The sequence below is a fragment of the Orcinus orca genome, chromosome 5, assembly GCF_937001465.1.
Source record: "Orcinus orca chromosome 5, mOrcOrc1.1, whole genome shotgun sequence".
Lineage (NCBI taxonomy): Eukaryota > Metazoa > Chordata > Mammalia > Artiodactyla > Delphinidae > Orcinus > Orcinus orca.
This window is the reverse complement of record NC_064563.1, coordinates 4,795,344-4,822,700: the sequence shown is the minus strand read 5'-3', so window position 1 is coordinate 4,822,700 and position 27,357 is coordinate 4,795,344. Positions and strand designations below refer to the sequence as shown.

Below are 27,357 nucleotides of genomic sequence, written 5' to 3'. Positions count from 1 at the left end.
GAAAGCTGGCCCAGGGTTCAGTAAGAACACTGAAAGAGGCAGTAGAAGACGACTGATTCTGCAATTTATCCTGGAGCTGGTGCTATGTTTTCATGATGATCATAGCTTAGGTTTTGGGGGCCAGTACTGATTTAATGTATTTTGCTCTATTTTTCCCACAGGGGGAAATATGGTTATCGTATTGGAGAAATACTTTATTTTATTTTTGCCATTATTTTGTATTTATTTCTGTTTACTTTTTTTTTTTTTTTTTTTGCTGTGCTGCTTGGCTTGTGGGATCTTAGTTCCCCAACCAGGGATTGAATCCAGGCCATGGCAATGAAAGCCCAGAATCCTAACCACTAGGCAAACAGGGAACTCCCTACTTTTTTTCATTTTAATTTTTTAAATTTTAAAATATTTGATTGGATTATAGTTGATTTACAATGTTGAGTTAGTTTCAGGTGTACAGCAAAGTGATTCAGTTATACATATACATATATTCATTCTTTTTCAGATTCTTTTCCCATTTACAGAATATTGAGCAGAGTTTCCTGTGCTCTACAGTAGGGCCTTGTTGGTTATCTATTTTATATATAGTAGTGTGTGTGTTAATACCAAACTCCCAATTTAACCCTCCCTGCCACGTTTCCCCTTTGGTAACAAGTTTGTTTTTGAAATCTGTGCGTCTGTTTCTGTTTTGTAAATATGTTCGTTTATATCATTAAAAAAATAGATTCCACATATGAGTGATATATTTGTCTGTCTGACTTACTTCACTTAGTATGATCATCTCTAGGTCCATCCATGGTGCTGCAAATGGCATTATTTCATTCTTTTTTATGACTGAGTAATATTCCATTGGATATATGTACCACATCTTCTTTATCTATTCCTCTGTGGATGGACATTTAGGATGGAATGTAGGTTGATGTCCTTGGTTTCTCTGTGGCCAACTAACCTCTGATTACAGTATTCGTTGGAGAGAATTAGGGATTTGTCCATAGTTCAATAACTGGAAAGTGTCAGAGCCAAGAGGCAAACCATGATCTTCTGTTCTAAACAGTCCCTATGCGCCTACTACATGCTGAGCGACATCCCTAAGACTCAGTGCAGTAGGCCAGCTGTGTAACAGGTGGATTCTCAGAATGGTTTTTTTTTTCAGCTTTACTGAGGTATAATTGACAAATAAAATTGCAAGATATTTAAAACATACATTGTGACGATTTGCTGTATTTTTCAAATCATATGTATATTTGTGTGTATGTGTGAACATCAGTCTTGGAATATCTTGATAGCCAGTGATCAGTATGCCATTCACACATTTGTCTAAGTGTGACTGGAACCTCTTTGTATTTTCATCCTGTGTTCCGGGCCAGCTCCTGGCCAGCAGTGAGGCGGTGACGTTTGTTTGTAGGGCGCCATGCCTGTGGTAAATACCACTCCTACTGCACAGTGCACAACCTGACAACCTGTACAGTGCTGCGTGGGAGACCTGCTCTTTATTTTCTCTGTCTCACCCGTTTCCCTGTGATCCTCAGCCCTCTCATGGCCTCCTCCCTTTCCCACTCCTTCTATTGCCTTTACTGGATCCTGTTGAGGAGGAAAGGAATCGGACTCAATTCTCCACTTGGAGATACTAGTGACTTGATAAGATATCCAGCCAGGAGGTTTGCATTTTGAAAGACCACAGAGAAAGGGCCATGATGGAATTACAGGCACTCAGGGCAACCCGTGCAGGACGGGAAGGACTTTGAATTCCAGTGGTCACCTCTGATAATTTTGTATGGCTGACTCTCCCAATAGTTATCTTTCCAACTTCAGTGCAAGGTCAGTAAGTTAACCTCCCACGTTGTCCCAGATTTCGTCTGAAAACTACCTGTTGGTATTATCACAGGATTCGGCTGTTGTGTCTCTTCCCCCTGCTTCCATTATATTCCTGGCTTTAAAAACTTCAATCCTGTTAGCATCAACTTAGTGATTATTCTCACGTGGGCGTTCTATATCCCTAATATCCTATCTGCTTCTCATAATGTTTCTAAGCTTCATGATGAGAAGATAACTCTTACTTATTGAGCACTCACGGTGTTCTGTGAAATCACCTAAGCTTCTTTATTTCCACAATTCGAGAGAGAGGCGAGACCCCATTTTACAGATGAGGAAACAGCCTCAGGCAGGCTAGGTGACTTGCCCAAGGTTAAACGGCTGGTACGTGGCTGTGCGAGAATTTGACCTTAGACTGTAAAACTAGGTATGTGCTGAGCCCCACTGCTCCGTCCTGGCTGGTCTAACTGCCCCACATGTTCGCCTCGTGTAGACCAGCATCTTCTCCAAGGTTTTAGGTTTCTTCCTTAGGGTTCCTGGAATTCTCTCGCCCTTTTGTGCTATAAAAGTATGAATGGTAAAGAGCTCTGATGTCTGAGCCAGGCTGCCTGGTGCAAATTTCATTTCAGCTCCTTCATACTTTTCTTGGTTTCTTGTTTAATTTTTTCAACTTTTTAAAGAGTCTGAAAAATACCTTGGTTGTTGCTATCGATTCTTTTCTCGGTTGTTTATGCCTCTCCTCTAGCTGTGTATGTGATGGTTTGTTCTGCTTTTCCTCATTTACATTTATCTAGTTCGTCAATGCATTTCAAGGTCCAAAAGGGTAACAAAACCTGGAGAAAGAGGGCTCCAGGCTTTCCTGTAACAGACGCTGCAAAATTGGCCTCGAAAAGCCCATGCTCTCCCACCACTCCACGCTGCATCTCAATGAAAACTGCAGTTGGGTGGAACAGAGCTTTGAATTTCAGAGGTTTGTCTTCCTTTGACATGGCTGTTCCCAGTTTCCCTCCCCTCCAGTCGAGCTGATGACCTTTCTTCCTTTCCTTTTCTTTGTTTTTCACATTATAATGTGTTTTGATTATCTCAAAGGGTGAGTGATATAGGTCCCCTTGCAAAAAGTCTAGGCAATCAATAAGAAACCCTTATACAATCATGTGAGTCTTACTCTGCATTATATAACTTATTACACTTCAGAAAACACCAAGAGGTCCCAGGAGTTGTTTTGTCATCCTCACAACATTGGTGAGTGGATTCTCCACAGATGAAGTGGCCTGGGCTTTCTTTTCTAGCCCTTCTCTTTCTGTCTGCCCTGGGCTACTGATGGGTGCGCTTCCCTGCCTTGGAAGTATCACATCTCAGAGCTCTCTGGCACGTGCCAGAAGCTGGTGGAGAGCACCTACTCCCATGCTGATGACTGAGGCTCCCCGCTGCCCTCGAGGTGTGTGAATCACACCGGTGCTCTCAGCTGGAACCACGCTTCCTGATGGATGGGGAGAAGGGACAGAGAGGAGAGTGGAAGTGGATGGAGCAGATGGTCTACTGGTGGGAGGGCTAAAGCTTTTTAATCCCCGACCTTCTAAAACACTCATTTACCTGAAGATGTCCTTGTATTTTACTTAAGGACAAAGAGAGCCATCACGTGTTTGAAAATGTGACTAACTTGAAGGATTATAATGCACACCATAACTTGACTTCATTTTTAGAACACTCTGTTATTTTGGTAAGTGAGGATTATACATCATTTAAAAGGGTCATCATTGATTTGGTTCACTTTTTTCCTCCTTCTGAAGAGCTTGTGTTCACAGTCTGCCCCTTTGCGGACATAAGAAATTGCTTTAAAAAGTGCTTTAACGTGTCTACAACTTGGGGACTGGTTTAACAAATTATATCTATAAGCAAGGATAATCTACAGCCAATAAAAGTCAGGATTCAGGAGGATATTTAATGACAAGGGAACATGTTCATGATATACTGTTAAGCCTTAACAGCTGGTTAAAAATGGTATGCCTAGTATGATTCCAAGTTGGTAAGACATAGATATGCACAGAAAAACAGACTGAACTATAATAAAGATTTTAATATCCTTGGAGGATGGAATTACAAACGATCTCTAAATGTCATTTTTGTTGAACTTTTGGGAAAATTTTACTTTTCGTACATGGGGGACTTTTACAGTGAGAGAAAGTAACTTCCTAGTAAAATTATTTTGACTATGTTTTCTTGCCTTTCTGGGTATCTGAGATTCAATTCTCTTGATACTAAACACAGAACGGACCTACAGAGAAAATTCAGTGAGCTCACCAGATTGCTATCTTTTTTTCCGATGCAACCCTGGAAATGGGTCATTCCCTGCCTTGTTTCTTCCACCAGGTTCCAGTGTTTCAGGAAAGTCCCTGATTGACATCAAGGGCAAACATCCAGGCTGAAGGTCTGACTGTCTGGGTTCAGCAGGGCTGACAAGATCCAGCTACAGGGGTGCGTGCATCTGTCCAGGACCCATCCTTGTGGGGCTGGTGGGACCTGTGGTTCCCAGAGAGAAGCTCGGGAGGGTGTGAGAGAGCTGAGGGGAGAAGCCTTGTAAGAACTTGGAGGAAGAGCTGGGCTCCAGCCAAACAGAGTGGGACTCTCAGAAGGGTTCAAGTCCCAGAGGGATGTTACTGGGCAGAGTGATTGAGCAGAACACCCGGGTGGCAATTAAAAGAAGCCAGGCCTAAAGGGAGGACCCATCAAGAATGGAGAGACTCAGGTGGCTCCCCAAGGTGCGCTCAAGGAAAGGAATTAAAATGCACATTCCCCAAGTGTCCACTAGGTGGCAGACACTTTCCTTTACTGGTACTAAGAGCTTGTCCATATTCTCAGGCACTTCCTGATGCTCGTCTTAAGAAATGCTCAGAGGGCTGGTTAAAATACAGATTCCTGGGCCCCTTTCCAGAGCTTCCAGCTCAGTAGTCTGGGGCCCGAGATTCTGCATTTCTAAGAGGTCCAGGTGCTGCTAGTGCCACTGGTTGGAGAGCTGGGAGCATCATCTCAGACTCTGGGAAGGGAGGAGGTGGGCGGGGAGCAGGGTGTGGTCCTCACCGTTGAGCAATTAGCTCACATTGTGACAAAAACTCTAAGGCAGCAGTGTGGCTGGGGGAGGGGAACAGGGTCACTTGCTTCTGGCTGGAAATAGCCTCTGGCACTAGAGCAGATTTGAATTGTGGGATATGCAGCAGAATGTCAGGGCTCCAGGGCTCTCATTTCATTTAAATGTGTTACCAATTAATTTCCTTACAATGGTTGTAGCACAGAGGAGCACACGTACATGCAGATTAAAATAAAAGCAGTATTCAGATCAAAATGAAAAAGAAGGCATTCAGTACCTACCAAAAATAAGCCTAGAGAAAAACATTAAGAATACTACAAAGGGAGAAAACATTAAGAATACTACAAAGGGAGAATACTACAAAGGGACTTCCTTGGGGGCGCAGCGGTTAAGAATCCGGCTGCCAATGCAGGGGACACGGGTTCGAGCCCTGGTCCGGGAAGATCCCACATGCCGTGGAGCAACTAAGTCCGTTTGCCACAGCTACTGAGCCTGCGCTCTAGAGCCCACGAGCTGCAACTACTGAGCCCGCGAGCCACAACTACTGAGCCCACGTACCACAACTACTGAAGCCCACATACCTAGAGCCCGTGCTCCACAACAAGGCCCCGCTCGCCACAGCTAGAGAAAGCCTGCGCGCAGCAATGAAGACCCAACACAGGCAAAAATAAATTTAAAAAAAGAAAAGAAAAGAAAAACAATACTGCAAAGCATAAATCAGTAAATCTCGAATAATTTACAAAATATCCTGTCCACGATGGCCCAACCCTTGGTTCTGCTGCACAAGATTTTTATACAGAGCCCTGCGTGACCAACCAAGCGAGTCTGACAATATCCAACCAGACTCTACCCTGTTCAGTGAGATGGATCCACTGATCATGCCTTTGAACGCCAGTGGCGATGCTATTTGGCTATGACTGTTTCTAAAGCTTCCTCTCGGTTTCTGTACTTGCATCAGTAGAACCGGGTAGGAAGTAATATTTTGCAGAAGGGTACCCAACCACAAACCATTGTACTGTACAGTGGAAGCTAACACAACATTGCAAAGCAACTACACTCCAATAAAAATTAATTAAAAAACACACACACACACACTCAGAGGCACATTGGTCTAGACTGGCTAGATCACTGATTTGGGAGATGGGCTTTTGCAGAACTTCAAACAGCCCATGTGTTCTTATGGCTCCTTCACTGCAGATTCTTTCTGTATCTTTAAGGGTCATTTGGTTCTCATCAATTCCATTTGGAGTCCTTGAAATGGGGGTACTTGGTTGGATTTTTGGCCCTGCTGCTATTTCTTCAAGGATATGAAGGACAATCTCCTGCACATGGTAGGCACTTAATAAACACAGACGGGACGCAGGCAGGGAATGGTAGCCCAGGAAAGAGATACCAAGCACGTTTGCAGGCTAGACAGAGAGAGCCAGGAACTCAATGCCCAACCTGGATGGATGTCAAAATAGAGCTCTTCTCACAGATCCTGTGAGGAGGTGGCTGGCCAGCCGAGGAGATGGAGAGGACCCAACTCAGAAAAGAAAAGCAACCACTCCAGTTGTTTCCCTGGCCTCACCACCACCTCATCAAATACCGGTGTCCATTGGGAATGAGTGAAATTCCGTTTACGGTTTTGGCCATGACAGTAGGCTTCCTCAGCATCTTCACGCTGAACCAAGGCATTGCTTCACGTCCATGCCAGTGTGAACCCTGGCTGTTGCTCTGGAAACTACGGGAGCGTTTACCTCAGTTGCGTTCCTTTTAAAACTAGAGTCTGGAGGAAGGCCTTTCATTTACTAATTTAAGTATATTTTCCTAGTCAACAGTTCTCCACCTTGCAGCAAAAGAGAGCTGAATGGATGCGAAACGGATGGTCAAATCTAAACCCCCTGCGATGTCACGCTGCACCCCACACCCACCTGTCCTGGTCTCCTTCTTCATCCCTCACCGGGCACTCAGCGCAGCCCAAGGCATTTATGTGATTTGATGATGCAGAGCTGATCATAACGGTCACAGCAAGAATGAAGCTGCTGCTTAGACAGCACTATGGGAGATATTGTGCTAACGCGCTTACATCCATTACCTTCAATTCCATCAACAATCAAATAGGTTTGCTCAAGGACAGAAAGCGGAAAGGCTGAGATTCTAGCCCAAATATGGCAGACTCAAAAATCTGTGATCTTAATCACTGTATTTACAACACTTAGGGTCTTGGATCCAAATAGAAACTCTTTCCTTTTGCTTTTAAGGTTTACCAACAAACTGGAAACTGGACAGCGTCGCAAACTCTACACATCCAAGGTCGAGATTTCTCACAAATGATGGAGATGGACCCATGAATGAATGAATGAATGAATATGGGTACCAATTAGGAATAAGTCACATTCAGTTTGTGAGGTCCTTAGATCATGAGGATACTGCCGTTTCCTGTAAACCAAGGCATTTCCCTGTGAACCAAGGACTGATGTGGTGTTGACGCCAGCTCCTAAAATCTGAAGATACAACCTGGTTACAAGTTCTAAGACTAACTCTCAATTGCATTTCAAACAAGTGTGCACATACACACAGAGACACCTGTTTTATATCCTGACTTTTTTGGAAAAACTTATTTTGTTCTTTTTCTAAATATCCCTTTCAATTTCTCAAATCTCCTAAATAATAAGGATGAGAGACAGTTCAAACACAAATCTTCCCCAAGAGAACATGTGTGGTTTTGACTGTATTGAAATCAGAGCTCATACCACTATTTTATTATTTGTTTAGATAATCCTATTTTCCTCTGACACAATCCACACACCCAACTTCACAGGTCCACTGGTGGTTCCAAGGAGCTTCTGAAGTGTTTTCAGAAAAGTTAAAGGACCAGCAGTTTTTTGAGAGGGATGAATACGATCATGTTTTATGTTCAAGTTAGAACACTTTGCAAAAGTCCTTCATGGCTCATACAGAAGAGTCTTTACAAACTTTCATTAATATATCTTGGTATGTGATTGGCAGATTTTCAGATACACGATTTAAAACTTTATCATGCTAACACAACATTGTAAATCAACTACACTTCCATAACAAAAATAACTTGATCATGAGTCAAAGTCCTTAAAGAAAATGGAAAAAGACCTTATTTTTAAAAATGCTGAATTGAAAAAGAGTGGGAGGTCACATGAACTTGGACATTTAAAGACACAAATTGATTTAAGAAGCAAAGATTTTGGGAAGCCCTAAGACCATAAAGCGATCAACACAAAGACATCTGTCAGGGTGGAGGCGACCGAGGTAAAGACCAGTTAAATCTAATGCAATCAGAAACTTAGGCCAGTTTAACATCTTTTTATGAGGTGACAACCCCCTAACACCATAATCTCGCCTTTCAGGATGATGACACAGGACTTAATGAGTAAAAGAAAACAACTTCAAACCTCTCTCTTGAACATGAATTGTCTATTTAGGTTAAAGGTAGACTTTGAGATCCCATTAGCTACTGGCACAATTGGGAAAAGTCACGTACACACACACACACACACACACACACACACACACACACACACAAACACATGCTTCAAAGCAAGTAGTTATGTAACGATATCAATGTCTGTTTCTACTTAGCTTCGAAAACAGAAGTGAAGCCAAAACTAACAACCCTCCTGCTAATTAGAGAAAGAAAAATGTCTTCTCCCCAAGTGCCCCAACATGAAACTGAAATTAACTGCTTTCCTTTGGAACCCACTTATTTTATGCTTCCCAGAAGATATGGGGATAAAGAAACTTTGGAAGAGAGCAGCTGGGGAAAACACATGGACACCACACGTGGACTCAGTGGAAACAGAGCACACACTTAAGAGAAAATTCTTTTCCTTGTGGCAACTGGGGTCTAATAAAAATCTGGTTACCTTTACATTTCTTCTCTTCCGTTTGGAAGGTCTGGGCGTTAGGGACGCTCTGATCGTTCACATCGTCGTGGTCCAGATGGAATATGGAGCTGGTCCAGGTGGCCTGGATGAGATGCCGGGGCGACTGTTCATTCTTCAATGCACTGCGCCTCTCTGGGGGGCTCTTCCTGTGCAGGCAGGCTTCAGACATTCCCACAGGCTTCCACTCCTGCTTGCCGTGGGGACAAGGCTTCGGCTTGTCCCAGGCTGGAAGGCCATTTTCTGGAGGGTTGAAAAACACGAGATGACGAGCTTTGGCATTGTCAGGACGGGGCTGAGATGGAGAGGTTTGGAAGGCAAGTGCTTCCTCGGTTCTTTGGGGCTGACAGCATTCGCACACCCCTCCCCTTGACAGTGGTCATAAGATGCAGAGGGTGTCAGCCTCGGGCATGGAGCCACCGGCGCTGGATTGCCTGTCGGAGTAATCAACACATTCCCCCGATTTTACTGCCTACAAAGATGTCAGCTCCTCCGTGGGAAGGCTGCCCTTTCGCCAGCCCTGCTCCCAACAGCGATGGCCCAGGAGCAAGTGGACACCAATTTATGTCACTGCTTAGATGACCATTTGAGGTCTCGAGGGTCAGGGCTGGCCGTGGACACTTTTCAGAGCCTCAGGACATAAAACGTCCAGGATTCGGCCTTATTTGACTTGGGTGTTATCACAGGCTGACCTGAGGGGCACCCTGTTGCTTAAGAGGGACGTGCCACGTGGCTACGTGAGAGTGACAACTCTGTTCTCCCTGTCACCTTCCACTCCCGACAGCCTGACACAAAGGGCTGGCTCTTCCAAGAGAAACTGTGTCGATGGTTTCAATGTTGTCCCAAACAGGCGAGGAGATCAGATGAACCGAGCAGATCGTGCTTTATTTGTGGGGTAAATTAAGAGCCCTAATGATAGAATGAAAAGCCACACGTCTCTTGCGTTGAGATACAGGCAGTTATGGTTTATGTATACGATGTTGTTTTCTCTATTCAATTTATAGGGACTTGAAGGTCTGCCCTCTAGGGAATGGGGAACAATAGAACAATATAATGAAAACGTTCTCACACTAACCTTCGCTGGTGGCCAATTTTACCTCCTTGACTATTTTACTGAATACAGCTATAAAGTAGAGAGTAAAAAGGAGTATGCTAGTATATATAATTTGTAGATGCAGTCACATTAAAAAACATAATCCATCTGGTCACCCATATTTCCAGAAATTCGTAGGCTACTGTCTGTCAAAATGAGAAAAAAATATAGAGTTCTACTTTTAAAGTGATTATAGACAGTGATGGAAAGACTAATCGATAAGTGAATTTCTTTTATGCTGAAAGGGCCAAAGGACCGTGAATATCCGTATCAGAGAGACAAGTCCATCCTGGTCTGTGCATAGTACTGGGAATTTAAAGCTGCTGTTCAGACACTTAAAATGAATTTTAAATTACTTAATGCAAGGGTTAAACATGCATTCGCTTTTCACAAGCCCCCTTTGTAAAGCTACTAGATGCCTTCAGAGATGTTGGTTAGGGGTGGTTTCTCTAAAGGTGTCATCTGTTCTCAGCCCCTTTTGGAAGTTGCATTTACCTTTCCTGGTCTTGGGGTTACTGTGTGGAAACCCCGATACCCATCCACTTTATTTCTAGTACAGGAGAAGACTGTGAACAACTAGAGCAAGATAGCAATAATCGACACGTGATTTCTGTCACAGTCAATGGAAATACTGCAGCATGAAATACCCTAACTTGGCCAGTAACCAATGATCCCCTTTAAACAAAATCGTACAACACTTTTGGATGTAATATTTGCTCTTATTCAGAGAAGAGCCCTGAAAATTCACTCTATGCAAAGGGCTGTGCTAGGCATCGTGGGAGGGGAGCGAACTAGACCTGGGTTCTTCCTCCTCAGTTTCTAGGGCGTTATTCAATGCATGGTAAATCCAAAAGGTCTGGACTCCAGCGTGCCAGCTCCTGTTGCAATTACAGGCACTTAGTCTCACTTTCCATGAAAAGAAAAAAATAGCTTAGGATCTTGGGAGATTGTATGGCATTTCAGATGAAACATATCTGTGTGGAATCCTTTCAAGGACCCAGTATCCATGAGGGTTTGAGGTTTTCATGAGCTAGGACTTCCCTGGCAGTCCAGTGGTTAAGACTACGTGCTTCCACTGCAGGGGGCAAGGGTTCGATTCCAGGTGCGGGAACTAAGATTCCACATTCCACGCGGTGTGGCCAAAAAAAAAAAAAAAAGTTTTTCACGAGCTAAATATAAAGCCACTGAATGCAAGGGTTAACTTTGCAAAAAGAGTTTCATTTCGTTTTTACAGAAGTGAAAAGCCTTCTCACCCATGCATGTTTCTATGATGTCACGGACTCTAATTCCTTGGGAAATTGCACCGTGTAATGCTCCATTTTATTTTTATTTTTTTAAATTTATTTTTGGTTGTGTTGGGTCTTCGTTGCTGCATGCAGGCTTTCTCTAGTTGTGACGGCGAGCGGGGGCTACTCTTCGTTGCGGTGCGTGGGCTTCTCATTGCGGTGGCTTCCCTTTTTGGCGGAGCACGGGCTCTAGGTGCATGGGCTTCAGTAGTTGTGGCACGCGGGCTCTAGAGCACAGGCTCAGTAGTTGTGGCTCACGGGCTCTAGAGCGCAGACTCAGTAGTTGTGGCGCACTGGCTTAGTTGCTCTGCGGCATGTGGGATCTTCCCAGACCAGGGCTTCCTGAATTGGCAGGCGGATTCTTAACCACTGCGCCACCAGGGAAGTCCCTAATGCTCCACTTCAAATAATGTTAAAGTTATCACAGTTTTTTGTAGCACCTCCAACATTTGATTTTTCTGCAGAAATTCTTAAAATGTGGTATTAATTCCCCTACCTGCACAGAAATTAAGAAATACAGCCAAACTGGGTAGCCACTGCTCCCTAGTGAAGGGAGCTAGTCAACATGCGTGGATGAGAGATGATGGAAGGGACCCCACCCAAGGGGACGTTCCTCCCTAAAGCACAGCCCATTAAAGTTTGCTCAGCATGTCCCCTGGGCCAGCAAGAGCAGGAATTTCTTCTAAGCAAGTGAGGTTATTTTTGCGGGGAGGCAGGGGATAGGATTGCCTTCCATTTTCCTAAGAAAAGAGTCCGAGGTGGTTTGGGAAAAGGGCTCCATTCGTGAGAGGCGTTTACGAGCTCGTAATTACTGTCTGTAATTACATTCATGATAATGATATTCTGTTGCTTAACTGGCAGGTTTATTGTTGGGGCACTGCCAGCACATCTGGGCCTAAGAAGCCCTGGTTGGGTCACGGGAAAACTTGAGGGATTTACTTAAGGAGGATTCTTGATTATTTTCCCAAGAAGAGAAGGGCATATATGATTCCTATTCCATTCCCAAGGAGGGATGAGACACGATTCCAGGCTCCTTCAATTCTGCCTGCCGAGGATGCTGTGAACTGTGTTATTTATTTATTTATTAATGGATTGGTTGAGATTTCAATGCTCCAATTTTATAAACAAAAATTTAGGTTATTTAATATTAAAGCAGAGACAAAAAGTTTTACCATTGTTTTAATCAAGTAACATAGCTGTTTGAAACAGGAAATTTTAAGACAGTTGAATAGAGCAAAGGGAAAGATGATTAGGATAGCCACTCTGAATAAATTCCTTACTATATGCATTTGAATTCCACTGTAAGTTTGGCACTAGACTGAACACTGGCCTAAGACAAAATTTTCTCTTTAGTGTTTAGAAGCCCTGAACGTTTTCCTTCAGATTTAAAAGAAGAAAAAGAGGAAAAAAAAAAAAAAGGGAAGAAAGAAAAAGGGAAAAAACCCTCTATAACAGAACCTCCTTAGCTTGATAATGGATATGCTGCATGCAACTTCATACCCCCTAAAGAATTTCAGAAAAGGGCAAAAAATTTAAAACCTAGGTGGGATGTGAATTTGCAAAAACCTCTTCTCTTTGGTGTGACAAAGCTCATTCCCTCCTGGTAGGTATATGGCTCTCCTTCAATCTCATCTATCAGAACAGGCAGCTGGAGACCAATTTGTACCTCGCCAGTAAGATTGCTAGGGTTTAATTTCTTATAATATCAAGCTAACAAGGTTTTATTATACCAAATGTTTGTAGTTTCAATGTGAAAAAAACTTACATACATTTTGAACTGTGTTATTTCCATGTTTGCTTGGCAATGATGGTTTTCAGGGATTTCCTGCTATTTCTGTATCCTTTGCTTCCCCCAAACCTCAAACCAATGAGATATTTCTTTTCAGAAGGATTAAAATCTCAAAAGACTACATCCGTGAATCTCAAATTTTGGTATATCAGTCATGTGAGGCGCTATTAAAGATGGCAGGAGGGGGCTTCCCTGGTGGCGCAGTGGTTGAGAGTCCGCCTGCCGATGCAGGGGACACGGGTTCGTGCCCCGGTCCGGGAGGATCCCACATGCCGCGGAGCGGCTGCGCCCGTGAGTCATGGCCGCTGAGCCTGCGCGTCTGGAGCCTGTGCTCCGCAACGGGAGAGGCCACGCAGTGAGAGGCCCGCGTACCGCAAAAAAAAAAAAAAAAAAAAAAAAAAAAGATGGCAGGAGACCAGGCTTATTGAAATAGTATGGGGCCTGGGCATTTGTATATTTACCAAGTTCTACAGATGGTTCTGATACCCAGTAGAGTTTGAGATCCACAGGGTTAAGAAAATCTAAGGTAAGAAAACAAATTATTGGCAGATATCGGATAAGGGTGCAGTTCCCTTCTCAGACTGGAAGGTTTTACACGCCCTGGACTAAATTCGCATGATAATTAAAACAGTCATCAATTATTTTGGGATCTACTGCTTGAAGCATTGAAAGTCAGATGTTAACTGGAGTTATCTTGTAGATTGTAGGTATGGATGTGAGTAAATATTCAGTCAAAAAGCCTGTTCTGAGGAATATCTGGGACACAAACGTGCACAGTAGTAGAAATACTTTTTTTTTAAAAGGGAGATTCTGGAAATGACCATATCTTCTTATTCGCATGAAGAACGAATTCTTTAATGGATCCCAGTTAACAGATGGCTTTTAATATTTCATAGTCTAGACATCGACAATTAATTTGTCAGTTATGATGCAAATTAATAAATAAGTAGAATCAAAGGAAAGAACTAGATAGGGGCATGTGAACTGCTACTAAAATAACTAGACACACATTGACCTGTGTGTCTCGAGGGCGTCTAGATTTGAATGATTGCATCTGTGTTAGATGACCATAATTCTAGTGGCTCGAATGACCCAGCATTGACCTAAAGGGTTCTTTTGCAAAAAGAAACAAACATAAATCCTATGAACAGAACTGCCTACGTCCTATCTCTGGAAATTTCGTTAAAGATAATGGAAAATAAACCTGTCCATCAAAAAAGGAGAATTGTATGAAAATATGCAAGTATTTCAGGACATGAAAGCAAGCTTACACCTTAGAAAAGTGCTAAGGCAAAGGAAATGGAATTATGACAAAGTGCTCAGGAAGGGTCTGCTGAGTTAGGCTGGGGTTTCATGGCCCCAATTACGATTGTGGAGTTTGCATTAAAAGGCCATCAGTATGAGGCACTGAGACCCCCGAACCATATCCTGTGTTCAGCGGATGTATATATGATACGCTTTGCCAACCCAGTGAGTGTGTAGAATTATCATCGTAGAGCATCAGGCCACTAAGTATGATGTCTCTGATTTCCACTTAAATTTTTGACTCCAACCCGTACGTTCAGCCTTGTGCGATTCTCAGACACGTCAACTGACTTTTATTTGTGGAGTCACGTAGAACAGGAGACTCGTATTTGGCTGGGCATTTACTATGGGCCAGGTATAGAGCGAGACACTTTGATTCACCTCCACGAACATCCCGGAAGTACACAGTGTTCTACTGCTTGATTGAGCCCCCACTCCCGTGGCTCTGCCGCCTGTTCTCTGTCCTCTGGACATGTGGGCTTCAAACCTGGGAAGCTCATTCCCACCACAGGGTCTTTGCAGAAGCTCTTCCCTATGCCTGGACTGCCCCCTTCCCGAACCTTATACAACCACCCCCTCTTGTACCAAGAAACCCACGAGGATCCAACTGCCTCCCCCTTTTACAAGAAGGTTAGATTTCCCCTGATGCAGAACCTCTCAGGGTTGCATTTCTCCAGGAAGGTAACTGAAAATGAAAAACCTTGGTGGAGGGAGGCAGGGAGGGGGCTGGAAGATCGGCGTCCCAACCCTTCTGTGGAGTGGTTGATGGGTCTAATCTTGGAAGATCACTTCCCGTCCCTAAGTCTCAGATTTTCCATTTGCAAAAGGGCAATATAATATTGCTCCTGGGATTTTTCTAAGGCTCAAATGAAATGATGTATGTATTTAGTAATTAAGTGCTCTTCAGGTGTACACAGTGCTGTAACCACCTAATCTATATTGTGTACATGACCATATGTATCTCTTTCTATCCAAAGGGAAAAAATACTATTAATAAAACAATGTGTTACTTTTCCTAATAAGATATTCTATGTTCAGTGGATATGGGTACCTTACGTTTACTCTCAACACCATGACCATCATCAACACCGCTACCATCACCATCTGGTTCTCAACAGAACGTGTGTGTAGGTGAGGTTGTTTTTGATGACCTCCCACTTCCTTTTGACCCCCTTTTGATCGTCTCTCCCTCCTCCCAAGTCCTTGCTATTCTCATGCAGTCCTCTGGGTGCTCAGTCACCACTGTGGGAGAATCCCCTACTCAAAGATCTCTTAGTGACCTTGGGCAAGTCACTTCTCTTCTCTGTACTTTAGTTTCCTCACCTGCAACATGGGAACATTCTATTGCTGTGATGATTAAATAAGTTCGTACATAAAAAGGTCTCGGAACAGTGCACGGCACATTGTAAACGGTAAATGTCCACTCTTTACTCACATCACTGAAATGATCTCTTTCCTTTGCCCATCCTCCAAACTCAAGTCTTTTCTAAACGTGATTCTCAAAGAACATCTCCAGAAGAAAGAAGTTTGACAAATGACTTCACACCACTAGCTTAAAGGCTTGGAACCTGGGATGAGTCACCCCTCTCAGCAGAAGTTGTGATTTAAAGAGGATGCTTGAAGAGTGTAGGACCGTAGCCCAGGAATGAGTGCCTAAAGCTGGATGTCTGAGGACCGTGCAAGGCAGGTGGGAGAGACGTTTTGGCGAAGTAGGCATTTCCGTTCAGGCTCCTGACTATCTCATACCCGGCTTGCTTGTCTTGTTGGGGTCAAGCAACCTAATAGTGAGGACACAGGTTTGATCCCTATTCACCTTTCAAGACCTGGCTCATTGTTTAAGCTGTTCTTGAACCAATCCATCCACCCTCAAACTTCCATAGTTCCAAAAAGTATCTCCCTTCCTCTGCATGCTACTTTGTACCTCGTGATATAGCCATTTATACACACGTATAATTTTCTCTTTTTCTTTTGTGGTTACACTTACATCGCCTAGCACAATGTCAATGAATAACAATTAATATTTCTTGTTCCCTAATAATCTGATAATTGCAAAGAGAAAATTGCTACCTAAGCACAGACTCTGCCTATTTTCTTATCCAGAAGCCACTGGTTAGTCACAAGGTGGATTCATTACTATTAAAACCAATTCAGTGCGATTTTCTATCACCAACGGTATTATCGTCCCCAAACTGCAGGTGAAAATGGAAGCTCTTCTGCTCTTTTAGAGGCAGGACAGGATAGTGGATAAGACTATGGGCTCAGCTAGTCAAGGTTCAGATTCTGGTTCTGCCACTTATTAGCTGTGTGACTTTGAGAAAACTGGACCTGTCTCTGGAATATCTGTCCTGTTTGTCCTGCCTCCTCTGCAAGGGCAAGAACTTATCACGGCCTCCTTGTGTGTCAGTGGCATCCCCACATTCTTCCTCCTTTACTGGACCCTAGTCAATTTATCCATCTCTCAAATCCCACAGCTCTAAGCACAGTGTCTTAACATGACAGGACCTCAATAAATGTTATTTGGAAATAACTGAATGTAATCTAGGCAGGTCAGAAAACCCCTGAAGCCGAAACAGAGCACACACAGACTCTTATCTATCCAGGAATTTCTACCCACAGAACAGTAATGTGTTCTGTGCGAGACGAGTCAGCCAGACCGCTCAGCGTGAGCAGCGAAGGTGGCCCCGCCAGGGACAGATGCTGGGGCACAGGCTGCGGGGTGCTCTGTGCTCAGAGAAGACAGAAAGGGCAGCCGGGTGACTCTGCTCCTCCCACTGCCAGGCTGGGTGATCTCGCTGCTTTTACTTTGGCGTTTGTACCCCATGAATGCTCTGCCCAAGCCACAGGTGTAGCCCACTGTTTGCTTCCCAGGCCGCATGTGCGGCCGAGCTCCACAGACGTGCCACTGTGTGGCTGGTGAGTCTCAGGGCCGTCCTCTCAGGCCCCCTGACCTGGCACAGCACCCCTGGTCTAGTAGCATCTGGGATGGGGTGGGCCGGCCACCAGAGGATGGGCTGCGGGCTTGTCTCCTGGTGCCTTTGGGTCTGCCCAGGTGGCGTTCTTTACCTGGCCTGGGAATCCTCAAGAGTGACCTGAAGCTGTACGGCCTTGGGCACCATTTACTTCCATTTATGAAGGGCTTGGTGGGTGGCGCTTCCCCAGAGGAAGCCATGGGACTTGTAAATTTGGAATATTTGGGCAAGAAATGGAGAGTTCTCTGAATTAGACAAAAATCAAATTGTTGACTGTTTTTAAAGGATATTCACTATTACTACTTTCAAGAATGGTCAGGGAAGGTGACACAACTTTGCTGAGTAACCTGGGGTGAAAATACCTCACGGGGTGGGTGTGAAGGTGACATGAAGCAACATATGTACGAGGCCTAGCTTTGAGCAGAAGTGCAAGTGCTGGCAGGGCTCCCTTCCTATTTTCCTACTAATGATTATGGAGATCAAAGCCACCGTTCCCGGTGGGCGGGATTGCACAGACCCTAGGAACCTCCCAGGGCAGGGTGGACACTGTCCACACAGCCTCTCTTACCATGCCAGCCTGCGGTGAGTTCCTCTCCTTTTGAAACACATTCGTTGTTTGTTCTAAAAACACGCAATCGTGTACTGTTTCTGAGATCTCACTGATATATATTCGTATTCCCAATATAAAGACTTGGCTAGCCCTGGAGGTTGGGACCAGAGACTACCTTGATATTCTCTACAATTTAAACCTGCAAAATGGAATGAAATGCTCTGACCATTGTAAGGCACACGAGGGAATGGGTCACAGCTGAGGACAGGGCCTTCCAGGCCCCTGACTTCTAAAGGACTTGTGGCTAGGGAGAATAAGGAAGGAAGGAAACCATGTATATTATTGTGTACAAGGTATTTACATGCATAATAATAGTAATAATGCTGGTGTAAGCAGCTTTGGGCAGGAAAGAGCACTTTGCAGGAAGGAGCTCTCTGCAGGAGGTCCCTTTTGTCTTGTCCCTTTTGTCTTGTCACCTGTCCTGTCACCAACCTTAAACCAGGCGCCCCATGTTCTACTCATCTCTGGCCCAAGCACACTTTTCAAATCTTTGGATCACACAATACGCTGCTTAACCTGTTGGTTCTTTCTTTAGATCAAAGAAGTAGAACTGAAGAATAAGTAATTAACAGACCACCAGATCTCTTCCCCAGCTTCCCCTTCAGTCACCTCAAGAACGAACAGCATCTAAAGAAAGATCATGAGATGACAAGCCTGAACGCAGTGGGAGACTACGAGTCTGACCTCCTACCTCAATGATTAACTGAGATTACTTCCCCTTTTCCCTTTAAAAACTTTCATGGCCAAGTAGTATCTTTGGAGTTGGTTTTGGGACACAAGTCCACCTTCTCCCCAGATTGCTGGCTTTGTGATTAAAAGCAACATTTTCTGTTTCTACCAACCCTTGCCTCTTGAGTACTGATTTTCGAGCTGGGAGCAGCCAGACCTGAGTTTGGTTACACTGATAAAATGTACTGAGCACTTACTATATGCCAGGTTACTAGACTGGGCTCCATAAATACAAATTACTGTTCACTGAGCACCTACTGTGTGCCAGGTAGCCTCCTAAGTGTTTTTCATACATCATCTCATTTATATGCATAGAAATATCAAGAACTAGGTATTGTGTCTGTCATTTAAACCAATGAGGAAATAAGGGTGGAGGCGAGTTAACTGACTCCTGTGTTTCTGTTTAGGATGGGTTACACAATGCACAATAATTATTAGTTCCCCGTTACATTTGTGAGTTCCTTAACAGCTGGGACCATGGCTTGTTTAGCTGCTTGCCCAGCACACAGCACTGGGGTCTGGTCCACTGAATGCTCTTTGCCTGGACTGAAACTGAACTGAATGGGTGGCTCTCCCCATCTCCATCCCTCTCCTCCACAGCCCAGTGGGAGCATCCTTCTCCCCTCTGTGCTTGTTCTGTTTTCCTGTGGCTCAGCTAAGTGTCCTTTCCTATGGCCCCTACACACTTTCCCCCAAACTTCTCTTCCTTTATTTCCTCCCCTTTCCAAGCGCTATGTGTCTGTGGCTATTTCAAGATCTGGAGCAGAGGTCTCTAAAGAAACTGGGCGCTGGGGTTTGAGAAACAAATAATGACATTTTATTTGAAAATTTAGAAAGAAAAGCTTTTATTAACACTGCATTGATGTACGTACAGAATGAATGAATGAATGAATGAATGAAAGAAATACTGAGGTGGGGGTAATGTGCTCAAGCATCCCAGTCAGGGCTTACTCATCAGCTGCTCCACTCCTGAAATTTTATAAACAAGATTGCTGAGGCCCTTGTTCAGCCTTTGTCTGTTTACCTGAAACGCGTCCTCAGAAATATCGTCTTGTAGGCAAAGTCTTGCAAAATTAGCCTCTTTGTTCAGATAGGCTGCTTTCCATTGCTGTGTGGTTTTGGTTTTCTTTTCCTGAGCACTTGCCTATTAATTTGCCCTTTTGTTGAGCCTGGCCTTCTCTGCCCTTGCATGCAGGCGAATTTAAGTTTGCTATCACAGCGGGTTTCTCTTGTTTCCCTGGCAGTGATCCTCGGTCCATTAAGTGAGTGAGATCTGGGAACTGCTAAGACAGAAACAAATCTTCTCCTTATCTGGCTGGTCTCACTTCTCCAGTTTTCCTGCCTATTCCACTAGGCAATCACTATCTCCATGAAAAACAATCAACATAGCCATAGAAATCTCAAATAAGGATTCTGAAACTAGAAACTACAATGATCATCTCTTGGTAAGTTAAAACCATTAAACATTTTTACAAGTGTTTGTGTTTAGAACCTTTAAATGGGATGCACATTCATCTCTTTTAAAGTTTAGCTTGAAACAAAGTTAAAAACCAAGCAACAAAACAACCTGTGTTCAAAGCCCACGGGGGAAACTCCACTTGGAGTTTCACCCCATGAAAACGTGGCAGTATTTACCCACACGGGAAAAGCTGAATGCTGGAACACCGACCACAGGCCCCAAAGACTGGGAAAGGACTTTCCAGTGAACACAATGGAATCCTCCCTTGGGAATGGTCATTGGTTTTCCATAATTCATACCGAATTTAATCAGAGAATCCTCAGGTCGGATGACTCAAACTTGGAGGTAATTACTCTAATGGCCACAGAGATTCCATTTAGGATATTAAAAAGGCTACAGCTGTTGCAGAAACATTCCTATTAAAGAGCCACAAATGCACAGTAAAGGGAACAGATGTTTGTTGCCAGGATTAGATTTCTCCTGTGCGAAAGTTCAGGTCTTAGTGTTGATTCTTGTTGCCAGTCCGAACCCACAGTTTTGAAAAAAAACATAGGTCGCCTGTAAGCTCGGCCCCATTTTATGTTCCCAAACTTGAAATACACCTTCCACAAGTAGGAAAGAATGTGAATCTTTTCGAACTTTGGAACCTAGGACCGGGACATAATTTGTGGATCAAGAACAAATTTTGAGATTTACCATTTATCAACTAAAAAGACAAAATATGGCTTGGGTAATGAGAACAATTTTGTACATCACACTTCAAAGGAGTCTTATTACTTGGCAGCAAAACACAAATTCTATCAATGAAATTACACACACTCAGGGCTTAACGAACCGTACAAACATATATGCTGGTGTTAAAAAAATAAAGTCACATACAAGCCTACAGAGGTCCCTTCCTCTGGGTTTTCATAGAATCTCACGACCGTTTTTCCAGATATTGCTTTGTGCAAAGGGGTAACTATGAGCGAGATCTCGGCAGATATGCCCTTCATTTACAGAGGAAATATTTCAATCTGGAGAAGGACTGCCCATCTCCAACCTGCCTGCCCCCCAGCGAGGGCCAGGCGTGCCCCATGGCCCCTCCATCTCAAATGGCTTGTCAATGTCTAAGAGGTCTTATTACTCTCCCGTAGTCTGAGGACCCACAGAATCAGCGTCACCGGGAACTTGTTAGAAATGTGGGATGCTGGCCCCAGAACGGATGAATCAGAATCTGCTTTTAAACCAGATCCTCAAGGGATTCACGTGCACATTGATGTCTAAGACACTCTGTCCTAGGGCACAGTCTCCATACAAAGTAGACAGGATTTGTTAAACGTGTGGTTTAGCCAGTTTAAACTCTGGTGGGATTTTTAATATTTACTGCAGAGAGAGATGATTTTCCTATCCAGAAATCAGAGAGGAAAGTAGTATTTGATGGGTTGCAGGTTAGGGAAAGTAAAGGGACATGCCTTTATTATTTTTTTAAATTTAATTTTATTTATTTTATACAGTAGGTTCTTATTAGTTATCCATTTTATACACATCAGTGTATACATGTCAATCCAAATCGCCCAATTCATCCCACCCCGCCCCCCGCCACTTTCCCCCCTTGGTGTCCACATGTTTGTTCTCTACATCTGTGTCTCTATTTCTGCCCTGCAAACCGGTTCATCTGTACCATTTTTCTAGGTTCCACATATATGCGTTAATATACCATATTTCTTTTTCTCTTTCTGACTTGCTTCTCTCTGTATGAGAGTCTCTAGATCCATCCACGTCTCTACAAATGACCCAATTTCGGGGACGTGCCTTTAATGCCTTTATTTCCTAAATGGTTAGTTGGTAACTTTGCTTCATGAAATGGAAAAATCCAAACGCAAAGATTTCCGATTATAATTTCCTTTCCTTTCATTTCATTTCCTCTCTAGAGATATCCAGCAAAATAATAAAAGTAATAGCTAACATTGAATGTAGGCTTACTAGATGCCAGGCACCCATTCTGAGATTAAATGTAAGATTTAATCTTCACAATACTCTGTGAGGCAGCAAGATTATCCTCAGGTTTTAGATGAGGGAACTGGGGCACAGAGAGGCTTACCAACAAACTCAAGATCACACAGTGAGTAAGGGACAGAGTCAGGATCCCAACCCGAGGAGGTCTAGCTGACCATGCCACACCTCTCCCTGTTATGGGAAACCAACAGCAAATGACTTAGGTGACCATCTCAGGCAGAAGAACTAAATTCTGTGGCCTGAAACACGGAGTTAGAGGTTTGAAAAAAAGACACTAAAGCTCAGAGAGGTCACGTTCGTGCTGCAAGTCACCAGATGAGGGAAGTGCTGGGGTGGGTCTTCTGATTTTTCATCCTATGATCTTTTCATTCAAAACATACTTTTTTTTTTTGGTATACAACAAGGATTTATCGCTCAATCTCAACACTTTCAAATTCTGACATTTTCACTCTGTACCTCAAACATTAGAAGCTGTTTTTCTAATTAAGACTTTTGTCTTCCAGTAAATCTACCAAACACAAGACAGCTCTGCAGGGCATGATTCTCATTCCCACACTGATTTTTTCAAAAGGCTAATGTTTATGATAGTACCGGCTCTGCCTCCAAGTGGCCAGAAAACTTAGAAAGAAAACAAAAATGAACAACCGAGGTAAGGAAGAACTGACTTGTGTCCTAGCTGCCCATCTCAAAGGTTAAAAGGCCACCTGATGGTTTAGAACTGACAACGGGATAATTTCATTTGGAGTTTATGATATTGAGAGGTAGCCCTTTTAGAAGGTCTCCTGGGTGCCAGGAACGGTGCACACAGTGCTTTATTTACTCATTAGAACGACGCTGTGAAGGAGATGGTGTTATGAGCCCCGTTTCATGGATGAGGAAACACTGGCCGAGACAGCTAAAGATATTGTCCAAAGTTACAGACAGTATACTCCCTAGGTTACATTCTGCAGGTGAGGCAATGGTAGCCCAGAGAAGAAAAACATTTGCCCACAGTCACGAAGCTAGTTAAAGGGCAGTGCTGTGCTTGGAATCTTCCTCCAGAGGGGCCAAGCTTGGCTTGATGGCAAATGGGAAATCCTAGGGAATGACAGTGGACCGTCTCAGCGTAAATATTGCTTTGAGAGAGGTTCGTCTAGCTCCTCAGGAAACATGGCTTCAGAAAGCCAAATCTCTCCTTAAAAAAAGAACGGAGGGGCTTCCCTGGTGGCGCAGCAGTTGGGAGTCCGCCTGCCGATGCGGAGGACGCGGGTTCGTGCCCTGGTCCGGGAGGATCCCACGTGCCGCGGAGCGGCTGCGCCCGTGAGCCGTGGCCGCTGAGCCTGCGCGTCCGGAGCCTGTGCTCCGCAACGGGAGAGGCCACAGCAGTGAGAGGCCCGCGTACCGCAAAAAAAAAAAAAAAAAAAAAAAGAAAGAATGGAATCCAAGAGCATATTTCTTTAGAAATGTAGGATGCACATGATGTCCAAATGAACAGGCTTGTCTTATTTTGAGCATGGAACAAGAGATGTTTGAGATGCAAACATTTCCAACTTTCTGAAAGTCTGGCCTGAGATATTTTCTGACCAAATAGTAACCAAAAGAAGAACAAATATTGTGCTGTTAGCAATTATCCCGTGTGTCTGGTACGCATCCACAAATGGCAGCTTCTGCAGAAGGAGTCGAGCTACCAAAGTGATGGAACCAACGCGCTCTCCAACCAAAGAGTGTGTGTTCTCTTGCGTATTCTCGTGGTTGGATTTATTTGGGACAGTGTGGCAAGCAAAGTCGAAGGTATCAAAAATGATCCACACTTGCTTCCCAAGACGGACGGGCAGCTCACTTCCTGGGGCTGCCTTGCCTACAGCTGCCTCAATTCTAGGGGTCCATTTGCCTGGAAGATGAGACAAGGTGGGGATGAGGAAGTAAACTGCCAAAGTGAGGAAGCTAACATTCTGCATGTTACCTCCTCACGAGGGTCACTCAGTGGACCCACATACCGACTCACAGCCTGAAGTTGCCATGAGCACCTACAGGGTTGCCCCTAAGCTGGCGGTCTGCACCCAGGATTTTGCCTTCCTGGAGACAGCTGACAGTGTCTGGAGACAGGCCAGGGATGCTGCTAAACATTTTACGATGCACAGGCTAACCCTCCACGAGAATTATGCAGACCCTCAAATCAATGGTGCTGAGGTTAAGAAACCCGCCTGCAAGACTGTGAGGTGAGCGAGGTTCTCGTGGCCTCTGGTTCAAAATGCTCTTACTCTGGACTTCCCTAGCAGTCCAGTGGTTAAGATTCCGCGCTGCCACAGCAGGGGGCGCAAGTTTGATCCCTGGTCAGGGAGCTAAGCTCCGGCATGCCACGCACACAGCACAGCAAAAATAAATAACTAAATAAAATTTTAAAAATTCTCTTCCTCTGACCCGAGTGAGGCACTGGGGTTCCTCCTTTCTACCCTCCTCCCACGATCAGCGTGACTGATTCCAGGGAGGGACAGTCCAGTTGAATTAATACACACTAAGGTGTGAATGGCTGATAGATCCAGCACTAGCAGGAACAGCTGCAGTTTAAGTGACTCATGAATTTAATCTAAATTCAGCTCCAATCTGGGAAATTTTAGCCAGAGTGCCCTAATAACACAGGCACTTATTTTTAGTAGATGGGCAAGATGGTGAAATTTGCAAAGCATTGCTCACCTTTTAAAGTCCTAACCTACATAAACAAATCTGTGATGTGGTTCCGTGGGGATATCGTCGTGAATACCTTTTTTTTTTTTTTAAACTTTTTTTTTGGCTGTGCCACGCGGCTTGTGGGATCTTAGTTCCCCGACTAGGGATTGAACCTGCGCCCCCCGGCAGTGAAAGTGCGGAGTCCTAACAACTGGACCGCCAGGGAATTCCCTGAATACTTTTTTTATTACAAGCAATTATTTGTACTTGGTATTGATCACAGTTGCTTTCCAGCAAGGGAAGAAACCCTATAAAAAATTCCTGTGCCCCAAACAGAGCTTATTTACCTTCTCTTCATTTCTAATATTGACTTGTGGGTTTGACACGCCAGGGCCCATTTGCTGGGTATTTGAACGGCCCTCGTTACCATAAGTCCCAGGCTGTCTCCTCTCTGGACTGCTGTGGACCTATATTTGGACGGCAGGCTGCGTAGGCTTTTATTTAAAGCAAGCGAAGCAGACACAGCCTGAGCAAAATAATGAGCCGTGGAGATGAGCGTCAGAGTCATTTCTTCTCATTTTAAGGCTCAGAAACAGATTTTGCCCTTCCGTACGCAGAGGGTGTGACGACGTGAAGCGGAAGTGATCCTCGCCTGCCAAACCTACATTGGGGAGACCACTTTACTTCGCTCTCCAGATTCTTTGTCCTGATGAGCAACAGCTAGGGGATGTATATGGTAGATTGATGGGTAGCAGTATTCCATGCTGAATTTCAGAGGCAAATTAGCAGCCTCCATGGGTCTTCATCTTATGGGCTCTGGGTAGTAAAATTCAGAGAAGAGCTGGAGCTGAGAGGGGACCTTACGGCTCACACCAGTTCAAACACCTCGTTTATGGAAAAGGAAACGGGAGTCCAAGAAGGGGGCCTGGTTTGACGGAGGCCATTTGGACAGAGTCACAACAAGCCTGACCTCCCACAAGTGTACCGACTCCTAACACCAAGTTCCATCAGGAGCCTCCCCTGTGACACAGGGAGCGCTGAGACCGTCTGGGGTGAAGCTGGGTGAGGGCAGGTAGCCTTCATCACGATGAAGCGACCTCCTTGTGTCCAGAACAAGCAGCTCCTGGTTCCGTGTCTCGAATCTGGCCTCAGGATAGAGGCAGCGGCTGATTGTTTAGGATGAACTAATACCGGGCTGAAGTGGTCCTTGTCCCAAGATAACTGGCAGACTCTCTCAACCATGCTCTCCTGGGGGCTGGCCCACGATGGTATTCTACGGGGGTGAGCAATGCCGTCACTGCAGCGTGCCATTGACGGTGGGAGTGGGGGACAGTGGTAAAAAGCTACAAGGGGCCCAAGCAGAGTGGACCCTTCGACAGAAAGAGCTACCGAGAGATAGAAAGAGGGTGAGATGGGGATGGACAAGACAGACTGGGGACTGTGGACCCGACAGCCTGTCCAGGAACCCCATACTCTAGACAATTTTTTTTTTTTTTTTTTTTGCAGTACGCGGGCCTCTCACTGCTGTGGCCTCTCCCGCTGCGGAGCACAGGCTCTGGATGCGCAGGCCCAGCGGCCACGGCTCACGGGCCCAGCCGCTCCGCGGCATGTGGGATCTTCCCGGACCGGGGCACGAACCTGCGTCCCCTGCATCGGCAGGCGGACTCTCAACCACTGCGCCACCAGGGAAGCCCACTCTAGGCAATTTAATTCTTGTCCTCTTGGCCAGCGCATGTGGAGATCAAAGGCCTTTCTTCAACTAATTTGTGGCACATGGCAAATCCTTGACAGGGTCAGGAAAAAAGCAGATTCTGAATCTTGGAAATTAGGAATCTTAAGCCTCTAATAATTACACATGCCATGGACTCTGTAATTTGAAAGGAGAGAAAATCCACCACGGCTACAACTGCCCTTCCCCAAAGCAGAGATTTGCGAATCACAGGCCTGGTCAATATTTCCTGAGTTCTTCCAAGGGAAGGGACTGGGTAAGAAATCCTTGTCTGGAAAGGTGAGAACAATAGAACTGGGTGTCTTATGGAGGCAGGCTAGTGGCCAAAAGATTCTAGAAGCTTTAGTAATAGATTTTCAGTGATGTCTCCTTTCACAGACATCCTAAAGGGATGTTTGAAATGAATGGGCACTTCTCAAGGATCAGGCCTGGAAAGTGGGACTGGAAGACCTATTTCTGAGTCACTCCCATGACTCTTTACTTCTTGGACTGTGGGATGGGTTGCTGGGGAAAGCTGGACGGCATTTGGTCATGGGATTTAGCAAATGTGCTTGAGCAAGACGACAAGATAGGCGCATTTGTCCCCTTAAGCTTTCCTGGCGGGGTGGTGCATTTGACCTGGAGATATCTAGGTGGTGGTGGTGGTGATAATCAATGCCACAAAGACGGCGTTTATTGTTTAGTACTTGAGCTCCCAGGGTTCCAGCCGTGGTGCGAAGCATGTTGTTTCTTTTGACCCTTACGTTAGTATCGAGATTGCTAGTGGTCATGCCCGTGTCACAGATGAACAAACTGAGTATTCAGAAAGGGGAGGCCACTTGCCCAAGGTCACAGCTGAAGAGGTAGAGCCACACTGGATCCCAGGTGGATGCAACCAGAGGCCTGTGCCCTCGGCCCCCCTGCTGCCTTTTAAGGGGTCAGCAGTGTGGATATGGTTTGGGGCGTTCGCAATGGCTG

At 44.7% G+C, this 27,357-nt stretch overlaps 1 protein-coding gene across 10 annotated transcripts in view; it reads right to left on the bottom strand.

The window, feature by feature from the left end:
* THRB (thyroid hormone receptor beta) overlaps positions 1-27,357 on the bottom strand; it is a 392,184-nt gene that overhangs the window by 65,334 nt on the left and 299,493 nt on the right. For 9 of the 10 annotated variants that reach the window (XM_033431962.2, XM_049710126.1, XM_033431959.2 and 6 more), the window contains one exon: positions 8,770-9,030. The exons of the other annotated variant lie outside the window; for it this stretch is intronic. In XM_033431962.2, coding sequence (XP_033287853.2) covers positions 8,770-9,030 — 261 coding nt within the window. The remainder of the gene's footprint in view (positions 1-8,769; positions 9,031-27,357) is intronic. 10 annotated transcript variants of the gene reach the window in all.